The sequence below is a fragment of the Ostrea edulis genome, chromosome 8 (assembly GCF_947568905.1).
Source record: "Ostrea edulis chromosome 8, xbOstEdul1.1, whole genome shotgun sequence".
In the NCBI taxonomy this organism is placed as follows: Eukaryota; Metazoa; Mollusca; class Bivalvia; order Ostreida; family Ostreidae; genus Ostrea; species Ostrea edulis.
This window is the reverse complement of record NC_079171.1, coordinates 57,527,179-57,541,324: the sequence shown is the minus strand read 5'-3', so window position 1 is coordinate 57,541,324 and position 14,146 is coordinate 57,527,179. Positions and strand designations below refer to the sequence as shown.

Here is a 14,146-nt window from a genome sequence, read left to right as displayed (position 1 = left end):
GGGTATGGAGTGTTGCTGGGTTAGTTTCTGGAATTGGCGCGAATCTTGCTTATATAGCACCAAACCAGTAAAACAACTCACAAAAGATACTCACAACCACACACAAACCATACTGACCTTTCACACTCCTCTCTCTACCAATCAGCGTTTATCCTGGTTAATATGAATGAACTGAAACGACTTACGATGAAATGAGTAACGTAATGAAATTATATAAGATGGCTAAATATGAATTATTTCATCCTGTGACACAAGTACCTTGACACTTAGTAAAAAGGAAGGTCACAATATGTAGATGTGCATATTACAAGGGAAATGCCGTCCCGCTATTTTTGAAGGAGTTACACCCTTGGACTTAGATCTATTTAAAGCAAAAATACATTGTTATTGCACCTCCGACGAAATCCTTTTGTGGATAATCCTTCCTCACAAGTTCAAATTCCTGGGTCAATAATGTGTACGGGCGTATTATTTACCGGTTTCGTGGTGCCCTATTTTTAGATGCAAGGTGAAGATAACGATCAGTGATCAATCTCATAACTCCTATAAGCAATACAAAATAGAGAGTTGGGCAAACACGGACCCCTGGATACACCAGAGGTGGGATCAGGTGCCTAGGAGGAGTAAGCATCCTCTACTCTATTTATACATGTACCACCTCATCAAAGTTTGTTTTTGCTAGAAAACATTGTTTTCTTAAAAGTAGTGGAATCACATCACACATAAGTGGATTGACAGAAAATGATGAAGTGGACGAGTATCTTGATAGCGTGGATTGATGTGAAATAGGCATGTAGACAACTGACCACAGTTCAGGTTGTCAAGTGGATTTATCCATCACAGTATACAAACATATTGACCTTATTCACTGTACAGTCACAGGTGGATTAACCTTATGTAGTGCAAACACATCTGGATTTACCTTATCTAATATATAATTACAAGTGAATATGATCTGATTTGTGTAAAATATCATGGATTGATCTTATGTAATATACAAAAACAAGTGGATTAATATTTGAAGCCTGCTGTTATTACATATAAACCTTTGTAGCACTACATCATATTTGTTCCATTATATGTTTTATGTACTAATCCTAGTAGTGAATATCGACAACGAAGACAACAACTTATTAACTCAAATTCTGAAAACTGTAACTTTTGTGACTATAATTCAATATGTTCTAGGCACTAAGCCATCCACAGTCCTCTAATGAGCTGAGAAGTAGGCCATCCACACACTGATAAAGTTTTCCCGTTAAATGACACAGATGTTGACAGCTGCTGCTTCATTTCTTTAAACATGATACTAGTATTCAATCCGCAGAACATGGAAGCTGGTTTAAGATCAAAGCGAACAGAAACGGTGTATTGTACACCCTTCTTAAGCGGAATGAAGAATCGGGGATATAGTTCGATGCGATTTTCTTTCACTTCACTGAGCGGTGTGGAGAAATCCTTCATTGTATCGGTGGTATCGTCACCTAACAATTCCAAAGGCGTGATGGAAGCAATCACGTCATAGTTTTGAGCTTGGACATCAGCGCAACTCCCGATATTGAGATATATTCCGAGTAAAACGGCAGGTGAGGATACTCCAAATCCTAGAGAATACCCGAGGCCTGTTTGAACATAATCGTTAGTATACATTGTTCTGGTGGGGTAAAATTGGCTTGTCATCACTTCTGTTGGCTGCCATATTCTTTTATGGATCTTGAACCTCCCTGGGTTTCTTTTCTTCGATTTCAACTGTTGTCGTAAGATATCTACCTTCTCTCCATCATTCAGAAGTTTCGATCCACAGACGACATCTTCCAGATACTGGTGATCCATTAGGGGAAAGCGGATCTCGTACAGGATGTCTCCTAAGACATTTCTTTGGTTTTCGGCCGTGACTGGTAATTCTTGTCGTATGCACTCTTCTTCAGACCATATCAAAACTCGTGCAAAAATGACTTCTTCAGGAGCGAGGATATTTTCTTGTTGTGTTATTTCATAGATACATGAGGTGCACATTTTCAAAAACATTTCCGAATACAGAAAAGAAGGCATGTGAATTTCTACTGCTTTCAAGCATATATCAACGAGGTCTGGGTCATCGTAAAGCTTAGCGAATTCCATCATTTGGCAAACGATGTCCGTCCTGATAAAATTCTTTAAGGAATTTTTACAAAGAATAGACAAGAAATCGATTTTGTATTTCTTGGCGCAGCAAAAGAGATCACCAAAGTTCTCCGCAGTCACGTGAGTGTAGTCGGTATATAGAAATCTGTAAATAAAAACGAATAGATGGATTTATCAATTCGAAATGACACTCCATATGTTTTAATGTGTCAATCAGACAGTTCTAGCCAACAGGTACAGGTATAGTTAACAGAGGTCTATTGCAGTCTAAAATTCGAGCAATTGTATGCATGCAAGGTGAAGATAACGAACAGTGATCAATCTCATAACTCCTTCAAACAATACAAAATAGATAGTTGGGCAAACACGGACTCCTGGACACACCAGAGGTGCCTAGGGGGAGTAAGCATCCCCTGTTGACCGGTCACACCCGCTGTGAGCCCTATATTTTGTTGAGGTAAACCGAGTTATCCGCAGTCAAAATTAGTGTGCCAAGAACGGTTTAACAATCGGTATGAAACACGTCAGACAGCATTTGACTCAATGATAGGTTGTATTGAGGAACTAGATCGTTATAACAACCATATAATTTGCGATATGCTGACTTCAATCGAGACTGTTGAAACCCTTGTACAATCAACTTGTTTGTCAGTAGCTTACCTCGATTTAAAAACTGACTGTACGCAGAACAAGCTCTTGTATATCGAATCAGTTGAGATATATAAACACCATATGCAGGTGATAATGGAATATTGCTACATAAATTTGGGAAGTTGACGATGGAGAAGCTAAAATCATCCCGTTTGTCATACAGTTGAGTTGTCAGTTTGCCGTTAATATCTACTTTCAATAAAATATCTAAGTATGAAGCAGAAGTGGACGACTCTGTGGTGTCCTTTATTTCGAACTCACAGGGATATATCAAATCGACATATGAATGAAAGTTATTATTGTTAATAGACCAAACGTCGTCGATATATCGAAATGTTGAATGCCACAGCAAGAGATTTTTTCTTTTCACGTAGAAGTTTTTGAATAAATTCTGCTTCATATGAATATAGAAACATGTCAGCTAACGATGTAGCACAATTCGTGACCATAGGAATTCCAATATACTGTTGGAAGACCTGATCACCAAAGACCACGAAGATATTGTCAATGAGGAACTCTAGCATATCTTTTATTTCAAATTCAGAGTACTTGTGCGTGGAATCAGAGTGGTGCTTAACAAGGTAAGTTTTTGAATGACTGATCACTAGATATGGATATTTCCGTTTTCCATTTTTGTTGAAGAAGCAACTGTCTATGATATCAAAAAGTCTAGTCTTTAATTTATCGCGAGGACTGGTCGTGTATAGTGTTGATAAGTCATAGGTTTTAATGTTATTGATTTGGAAAAAATACTGCGATTCCAAGTTTACTAAAAGGTCTTTAAAAATTTTTAGAATCCACATTTGATTAACACCACTTTTGGCATATGTAGTCGCACAGTGCGTTTGCAGTTTCTCCTTCACAGCTGTTAATATTTTCATGAGGAGCAAAGATAGGGGCCTGGTAGAGCACTTACTGGATCCAGCAATGTATCTTTGTTTGTAAGGGTTTTTATGTAGTTTAGGAATCCAGTATAGGTACGGTAGCTCATATTCATTCGACCCATTGACTGGGATATCAAATGTGTCTAAAATTGAGGCATAGTTTTGAAGAATTTCATCTTTTGAAAGGGCAGTTGGAGAATAAGTACGATTACCAAAAGTGGAATTCATGCCAAGTTCGTTGAAAATACAGTTGTAATACTGAGCCTTACAAACAAAGACAATGTTGTTACTAGCTTTGTCAGCTGGAACCAAAACATATTCCTCATGTAACCTATCTAATTCTTTTATCATTTCTGGTTTACTAAACACAGAAGGATAGATGGTCTGTACTTTTGTTTTCATATGTCGAATGCGGGATGTTAATATTCTTCTTATGCTTTTAACCCATTCTGACAATGTATCAAGTTCTTCTTTTTCATATTTAGCCCATCGTCTGGCATAATCTTCGACAAAATTCATAATAGAGATAAAGTTCTGTCGCCAATTAAAAGACCGAGCTTCTGGGTACCTGTAAAGTGCGAAAGTAAATCGAAACGAAACGAAATCTATCGAAACGAAATCTACCGAAACGAAACGAAACCCACTGAAACGAAACGAAACCTACCGAAACGAAGCGAAACATTGTACAACCGAACTCTTTTAATTATAATAATTAAAAATGGTATTTTAGCCCCCTGTGAAAGTTACCACATATAAATAAAATTTGCCTCCCCTTTGATGTACGCTTTGGGCTTTAATTATTATAATTAAAAAGTTCGGTTATACATGTACAATCTGTTTCATTTCGTTTCGGTAGGTTTCGTTTCGGTGGGTTTGGTTTGGTTTCGGTAGATTTCGTTTTGTTTCGGTAGATTTCGTTTCGTTTCGTTTCGCACTTTACAGGTACTCCGAGGTTCTCTGTATTTAGGACCTTTTAGAATAAGTGATTTGAGGTCCTAATTTTTAACTGTATCAACATCACCAGTAATGACATGTCCAGCTGGACTATAGTTGAAAGAAGATGAAGAACAAGAACATGTTGGTGGATTACAATAAAATGGTCTATATCTAGGCACTGCAAAGTTTGTTTATAATTAAAGAGTTTGGATGCATTAGTAGAAGTATAGCTGTAGCAAATACAGAGTGTAGACTTGAACTTGAAATAAGTTGGAATACATGTACACGACTAAACCCTTTTATGGCGAAGAATGTTGCTTATGTTGACGGCATCTATTCTTTTGTTTGTAAATTGGAGCTTAAGGAACTGGCGGCAAGATTTGGAAAGGAATAGCGTCAATGGTCCGTGCTGGTTTAAAGAGCCTGTGATGGGCAACATCCATAATCATAGAGTTCAGTCTATATTCAGGTGTTGAAAAATCCAAGTATAGACTAGCCATAGCTTCTTCAAATAACGTATGTAAAACTCTCAATGAAACAGAGTAAAGTTTTGTACGAATATGATGTGAACCTAATTGTCTGTTGATGTTAGGCAAACGTGAATCAAACGTGACATCATTTATACTTGGTCTTTTATATGAACGATGTCCATGACTGCGTTTCCGTCTTTGGTTATTGGGAAAGAGTCCCATCACATTCACGTTATTTCCTTGTGGACTAGTCAAATTAGTCAAACTAGTAAAGCTAGAAGTTTGTGTTGAAGAGTTTGAGAAGGAAAAGGATGTTTACTAAATTTCATTTGATGCAGTTGAGTATTTTAGAACTACTCTCTAGAAGGAGGGAGATGGACTTTTTATATTCTTATTCGGAAATCTTTCAGTTCAATCCAAAAATGTTCAATTTTGAAGTGTTGCCATGTTTAGCGGGTCACTGTAGTTCCACAGTTTTCAACACGCGGGAAACGGTTTAAATTAAATTTGATAATCTGCGCATTTATCAACCACGTAGACATTTTGCTCATTACTGACTTTCAACATGATTAAAGTGCACACAAAACATCTTAATGGTTGATACTTTATATTAAAAATGGTTTTAAAGGCATAAAAACAGCCAATTTCGCTGATTTCGGTAAATCTTGTCAATCGCAGATGACGAAAATGACGTCACAGAACATATTGCATCACTAATATTGACATGCATCATCAGGGCCAATGCCCTAGTGCATAATCATAATTATTAAACCAAGTGAATCCTCATATTAGGTTTACCCTAATTTTGAGTCGAAAATTTGGGCTTAACTTGCTCTTTGGTATTTACTGTTGACATAATATTATATTGTGCATATTGTATCCAGTGATTGTTTTATTTACTGATATCGAGATGTTGCAAATTTTTTTGAAGTGCCACTTTTGACAGGTGCATGACTTTCAGGTTCGCTGTAGTTGTTTATCTTTCCAACGCAAAGATATCGGATGATACTGACTGATTCTCGTCTGTAGCGTCGTAATGTCGATCGATTGACAAGGGAGCGGTCCTAACCTATCTAAAGTTACGTACTAGGTTTGACGGGGCCAAGATGTAAAACAGGGGTTCGAACCTTGGATGCAAGGTGAAGATAACGAACAGTGATCAATCTCATAACTCCTACAAGCAATACAAAATAGATAGTTGGGCAAACACGGACCCCTGGACACACCAGAGGTAGGATCAGGTGCCTAGGAGGAGTAAGCATCCCCTGGATCTCTCGTTTGATAAGAAAATGTTCTTACCTCTAAGATCTTCAGTGTTGTTGTAGTAACGCTTTATTTTCATTGCTATGTTGCTTCATTTCGGTATTCAGCGTTGTAATACGTTTATTGTTATTGTTATATTATTATTATTCCTATGTTGTAAATTGTGTATTCACTATTGCTATTTTGTAAATGCTGTTTCTACCAGTAAATGAACATATTCATAGGATAAATGACCGCTCCCTCAATGTGCACAAATCAATGGAATGTTAATTCACGAGAATATTCTGATAGATAAAATATCATATTGCATGTACTTTCTTTTTGTAATTTTAGAGAAAAGAAGAATAAAAATAAACCTTTAATATAAAGTAAGCGGTATTTAAGTACAAGAAGGTTCTCACCCAAAACACAAAACTGGTACACGTCATTATAACATAACCTTCATTAAATATAATCCGAATATCATTGAGATCATTCAAATTATCTGAGAGATTGCAGTACCTACAACCACTATCAGCAGGGGATGATCATTTCTTCTCGGCAACTGATCCCATTTCTGGCTTGTGCAGTGATCCGTGTTTGCCCTATTCTCAATTCTGCAGTTTTTATAGTGTTATAAGATTGATCACTGTTCGTTATCTTCACCTTTTCATGATTACTAACCAATTTAAACATACAGAACTAGTGTAAGACAAAGTGATAAGATTATTGTCACAAGATGATCCACTATGACTTACTCCACAAACTGTAAAAATGCAGCCCTTCTGATGTTAGGTATCCTTAAGGGTTTTCCAGGGGTGCCTTGTCCTGTGAACATTGAGAAAAATACTTTGCTTCGGCACATCAGCATAAACCTGTGAACCCTCACTTCACTGCCATCTTTACCGACTCTGAATATGACGTCACCGGTATCGAGATGATTTTCGTACATTCGTCGGACACAGTCCTTCAAAGAATCGTCTGTGTGAAATTGCAGCCCGAGAGCGTCCATCTTCAAACCTATTTTTGTTGTAATAAATAATCAGATGATATTACTATATGTAAAACTTGCACAGTACCAATTTTGATGCACCAGATGTGCATTTCGACAAATAATGTCTCTTCAGTGATGCTCAACCGAAATGTTTGAAATCCGAAATAACAATGAAGTTTTAGAGCTATTATTTATCATATATATATATATATATATATATATATATATATATATATATATAAAAGCACAAAAACCCAACAACACCCCACTTTCTTAAAGTGTCGGATCTGAGAAGATACAAGGCCGGTAAAGAAATTTATAAAAGCACTGAAAAGGCCACGACACTGTTGGTTATTTAAAACTCGAATTTTCGACGCAACCCGCGTCTTTATCAAGAGACATATATTACATAAACAAATAACACGCAAAAACGACAAGTATCGATAAACTACATTGGTGACAAGAGTGATACACTGTTGTACTGAGTGATAAAAATGGTGGTGGTTTCGTTGTAAAGCGTGTTTACTGTCTTTGGTTTAGAGAGTTTGTACCATGGTCGGGTCGGGATGAAAATAGAATTATTCTTGAAAATTACAGAAATCAGATAAATTTAGAGGGAAAACTTACAAAACAATGTGGTTATGGAATAAAATGGTGGGAAGATAATGATATGGACTGGTTAAGTTCAAAACAATATTAGGTAGGCCGTACCATTGATGATTCGGATATGGTGAACAGCGAAAAATAATGATTTCTAGAAGAACACGATCCAACACCAAACAAGGTCAATCAAAAGACACAGATCTAGCATTAAAATCAAAATCAACAATCAAATAGGTGAATGGGAGAGAAGTCTAAGGAAAAAGATACAGTATTATTTTTCAAGGTAATACATCTTTCAAGGTCAGACAAATTAAAGCCGCATTCTAGAAACCCCGTCATCGCAACACAAAGAGCCATGCGAATCCGAACCTATGTGGATTTAGAATAATGTTTTACCATAGTTTAGAGGTCTTAAGATGATATATTAATAGAATACTCGTCTTCAGGGTCAATTCATTTTTTCCTTTATTTTAAAAAGCCGCAATGTCGAGACTAGAATATGAAAGGGAGAGAAGGAGAAAGAGCTATATAAATTCATATTGTAATGATTTCTTATGATGTTCTAACATAATTGGGAAGTATTGAAGGTCAAACAATAATCGCAATTTTAGGAATCCTCGTTATGGCTAAATAAAGGAACTCAAGGTTAAATAAAGGAACTCAAGGTCAGAGCCTTGAAACCGGGGAAACGAATTGTATTTATATTAATCAAACAAAATAAGATATATTATCGGGTGAAAGAGCACAGAAAAATCCTGGATGCACCGTTTGAAATAATTCCGTCCAGGTGGAATGAATAATTTGAATGATTTCAAGCGCATGAATCCAGGATAAATCTCTAGTTAAAATCAGTTTCCATAGCCTAATCGCCAAAATTCTCCCAAACTATACAGCTTTGTTTTTATTGATATCTAAATCGGTATAAATGAATCCGGATATAAATTATATAATTATATAATGTTTTTTTTTTCGTGATCATATAGATATTGATACTGATAATGAAAAAAGAAAATGTTTATACTCTTGCCTTTTGCATATCCTACTAATGCATTACAGTATATTGACATTGTATCATATCAAATAAAACCTCAACACGAATTTTACTGATTTATGCATACTAACATCTTATCGAATACATTTGAATTTTAAATTTCTACGTACAGCGGTATGGCCATTGCGCCAGATCTATGAAATGAAAATATTTATGAATAAATTACACTCAAGCCTCAAAGTAATCATTATGGCATGTTACAGAAACGTTAAAACACACAAATGCTATAGTCCTGCATGCGATTTTTCTGAATACATGTATTTATGTATTCATGAATGAAGTTCCTACGCTTGAAAATATCTTGGTCTTTATGCATTTTGTTTTGTGATTTTGGTTTACCATTCCTTACACTGTGTAAATGAAGGAAAACTTGGTAAAGGGTGCAATTCTACATGACCATACAATTAGTATACATGCATGTGTTTCAAAGCAAAATGTACATGTAATAACCAGACATGTATCGTCATTTTTCGGGGGGGGGGGGGGGGTTGGGTTACAACAGGGGGAAAATGGAAAATTGGATTCTTCAAAATCTCTTGCCATTCAAAATAATTATTAAAAAAGATGAACGAAAACAGCAATAATATAAAACAAAACACCCAAACAAACCAAGATGTTTTGTCCGATGTTCGAAGTCCTAATGTGGGGGTGAAGGGTTAAAGAGTCTTTTACTTTGGCTACCTCAATAATTTCCCCCTACATTTCATTTTCTTCAATCATTAGGGGTCGGATGAGGGTGGTTAGAGTCCTCTACTATGAGTGCCTCATATCTTCATTTTCTTAATTAGTGGTGGTGTGTGTCTTCTACTATTATATCAGAACTTTCAAGCTGGGGTAAGTGGGGGAGGGGTTGTCACTCAATGTATCTTTTATTTGCATTACAAACTAACAAAAAATGGATATTGTTATTAAAGGTGGGTGACAGACACTCTTGTCCTCTGCCCTTGATGTTTGATAACGACGCATAATATGATCAACTCGATTATTACATTTTGCATTAGTATAATTTGAGTCGAGTTCAACGCAGAATGTAATAACGCAAAATGGCATAGATATATAAGATCTATTGAGCGCCAAATTAGCATAAAATGAAGTAATTGAAAATAACATTATTTAAAAATATGTTTAATTTTTAATTATTGCGTGCTTTAAATGAATCAAATAAATCTGTATTATCAATTAATGAGAGCAATATTGAGTTACTAGTACTGTTCTCTTTTTATTGAATTAACGATATCATTTGTCTTAATAAGAGCACGATTAATACAAGATTATCGGTTCTCTCTCTCTCTCTCTCTCTCTCTCTCTCTCTCTCTCTCTCTCTCTCTCTCTCATCCCATACACTCGTGCAGTGTTGTATATGCAAATTTATGTACCTAAATGATTTCCTGATTTATAAATCTGCAATACTCTGACCAGTAAATCATATGGTATAAGGATTCATGCACAATACAGGGTAAATATTATACTCTGATACTTCCCCTGAATGAAGATAGCTGATCGGCACGGGCTAAGTGTGTCGCAGTCTGTACAATGGACAATGTTGTTTACTGTGGGAATGCAAATGGAGTTTATCGTATTTTTTCATGGGTTATGCAAATAAAGGGAGTTTTACTACTACTTAGAGTATTTTCGACAAATGTACACGTACATCTGCGGTCCTTTACAGATATTACGAGTAGGCCCAGGTAAATAGTTGTCCGCATTCGATGCGTATTCATGGCGAGCATACATGCCATTTTTATAAGTACAGTAGTATTTATGTCTTTGCCTTTTACTTGAAGTAATTGTGAATGGTATAGATTGTATACTCTTTGCTTATTCCATTTTATCAATAGATAAAAGATGAAATATTTGTCCGCATATTTGTATAGTTTTGACATATTTACTGCAAATGTACGCACGTTCACGTAAAGAAAAGGCATTCTATATATATTTATCCAAATATATATATTTAGAATGATTTATTACTGTACGATATGTTTATTATAATTTTGAGTACTGCGTGGTATTCCAAAGCGTGATTTCATTTCTTCTTGATGTCCTATAAATTAGTATTGGAGATGTACGTGTTACCTGTCGAAGCTACCCGCACAGGTAAATCGAAGACACTGATGTGAAGTGAAGCGTAGCAAAGCTCGTCCCCTTATATACCATGCGAACCCTGATACATATAACAATAGAAATTCCAACTAATATGGCGGGTTAGCAGAGAAATATGGCGGACATATAGAATTATTACATTTGTTAGCTGACCTGTTTTTATATTCATATGAAGCAGAATTTATTCAAAAACTTCTATGTGAGAAGAAAAAATCTCTCGCTGTGACCTTCAATTCGACTTTTAGATATATCGATGACGTTTTGTCTATTAACAATGATAGCTTTCATTCATATGTCGATTTGATATATCCCTGTGAGCTCGAAATAAAGGACACCACAGAGTCGTCCACTTCTGCTTCATACTTAGATATTTTATTGAAAGTAGACATTAACGGCAAACTAACAACTCAACTGTATGACAAACGGGATGATTTCAGCTTCTCCATCGTCAACTTCCCACATTTATGTAGCAATATTCCATTATCACCTGCATATGGTGTTTATATATCTCAACTGATTCGATATGTGTTATAACGATCTAGTTCGTCAATACAACCTCGCATTGGGTCAAATGTTGTCTGACGTGTTTCATACCGATTGTTAAGCCGTTCTTGGCACACTGATTTTGACTGCGGATAACTCCGTTTACCTGATCAGGATATGGGGCTCACGGAGGCTGTGACCGGTCAACAGGGGATGCTTACTCCTCCTAGGCACCTGATTCCACCTCTGGTGTGTCCAGGGGTCCGTGTTTGCCCAACTATCTATTTTGTACTGCTTGTAGGAGCTATGAGATTGATCACTGTTCGTTATCTTCACCTTGCATGAGCTTGTTCTGGGTATAGTCAGTTTTTAAATCGAGGTAAGCTACTGACAAACAAGTTGATGGTACAGGGATTTCAACAGTCTCGATTGAAGTCAGCATTTCGCAAATTCTATGGTCGTTAAAACGATCTAGTTCGTCAATACAACCTCGTATTGGGTCAAATGCTGTCTGACGTGTTTCATACCGATTGTTAAGCCGTTCTTGGCACACTGATTTTGACTGCGGATGACTCCGTTTACCTGATCAGGATATGGGGCTCACGGCGGGTGTGACCGGTCAACAGGGGATGCTTACTCCTCCTAGGCACCTGATCCCACCTCTGGTGTGTCCAGGGGTCCGTGTTTGCCCAACTATCTATTTTGTATTGCTTGTAGGAGTTATGAGATTGATCACTGTTCGTTATCTTCACATTGCATACTATATTTATTAATTCATGTCAGCTTTAATTTGTCTGACCTTGAAAGATGTATTACCTTGAAAAATAATACTGTATCTTTTTCCTTAGACTTCTCTCCCATTCACCTATTTGATTGTTGATTTTGATTTTAATGCTAGATCTGTGTCTTTTGATTGACCTTGTTTGGTGTTGGATCGTGTTCTTCTAGAAATCATTATTTTTCGCTGTTCACCATATCCGAATCATCAATGGTACGGCCTACCTAATATTGTTTTGAACTTAATCAGTCCATATCATTATCTTCCCACCATTTTATTCCATAATCACATTGTTTTGTAAGTTTTCCCTCTAAATTTATCTGATTTCTGAAATTTTCAATTATAATTCTATTTTCATCGCGACCCGACCATGGTACAAACTCTCTAAACCAAAGACAGTAAACACGCTTTACAACGAAACCACCACCATTTCTATCACTCAGTACAACAGTGTATCACTCTTGTCACCAATGTAGTTTATCGATACTTGTCGTTTTTGCGTGTTATTTGTTTATGTAATATATGTCTCTTGATAAAGACGCGGGTTGCGTCGAAAATTCGAGTTTTAAATAACCAACAGTGTTGTGGCCTTTTCAGTGCTTATATATATATATATATATATATATATATATATATCATTTATCATTGTTGAACATTTATATAGCGCCTATACATATAATCAACAAATTAATTACCCCTAAAGCACTTTACATGTAAAACAAACTAAACAAAGAACAATACATACACGAAAAAGAAAACTGAAGTTAACATTGTAATGAAAAGTATAGTCAAAACTTTGAAAGATTATCTAAGACATGCGAAGAGTTTATCAAAATGTGACGTTTTTTGAAATTAATTTTTGGTTACAATTGCAACATGAACTTTATGAAACCAAGGATGAATTAATTACATACTTACATATGATATGGAAACTGCGATTTAAACAAGGATTCAGTTTGATGGTGTCATATCAGCAATACAAAATAAAAAGGTGCATTCTACCACAAACACTTAGATAGGATTGTTATAAGGACTAAGTAAACACAAGTTTATGATCATAGAAAAGTCAATATCTTATCCAACATATTCGACTATACATGTAAAATCACGCCAGAACGAGCGAAGTTAGAATACTTGTACAAACACTTTGTCAAATAACTTGTCTTTAGAATCTGTGCAACATTATGTGTAAACAGAAATATAATTCAAAGGAAAGTTTAATTCAGCTGAGAAGGAAAATGAAGAGGTTTTACACAAAAAGCAAAACAGTCTAGCTAATGCACTTTGATGTTACATAATCTTAAGTTACCTGAGCGCGATAAGTACACAAGCTCCATAAATCATAGCCGTAAGATAGTTTAAAACTTCATTGCCAGTGTTAGCCATTAGTTTATCCTTTCATCAACGTATCAGAAAAATAAGTTTGGTTCCGCACTGTCTGTCTCATGCTTACTAAGCCAGAACACGTGTACACGATTTCATTGTCTAGTTCTTGTATTGTTCTTGCCCAAACACCCGATGCTGATGGAATAGGCTATGTGTCATGTACTATTGAGTTAAAACTTTCATTCATTCAATTTATTCGCTCAAACCACAATGGAAATGGTACATGGGGTACAATACAGTTTCATGTATCAATACAAGTAAAGTCAGAGGAATATATATAGGTATGCAAATAAACAAAGTGAAATATATACATAAATATGTACACAAATTTAAAGTGCGGAGTACTTTAAAAAAAATTGTTCACAGGTAACCATCAACATTAAAAAAGTGGACGAATGTGATCAAATGATCAACATTTGAGCATTTTGTGTAGACTACAGA

The 14,146-nt window shown here is 35.9% G+C and overlaps 1 protein-coding gene across 1 annotated transcript; it reads right to left on the bottom strand.

Moving 5' to 3' along the window:
• Positions 1-813: 813 nt before the first annotated feature.
• LOC125662699 (BTB/POZ domain-containing protein 2-like) lies at positions 814-13,317 on the bottom strand. Its single transcript, XM_048895006.2, has 3 exons — positions 13,238-13,317; positions 7,066-7,327; positions 814-2,269 (listed from the first exon to the last, which is right to left on the bottom strand). The coding sequence occupies exons 2-3, from the start codon at positions 7,317-7,319 to the stop codon at positions 1,192-1,194; spliced, it is 1,332 nt and encodes a 443-aa protein (XP_048750963.2). The 5' UTR covers positions 7,320-7,327; positions 13,238-13,317; the 3' UTR covers positions 814-1,191.
• Between the last annotated feature and the right edge of the window lie 829 nt (positions 13,318-14,146).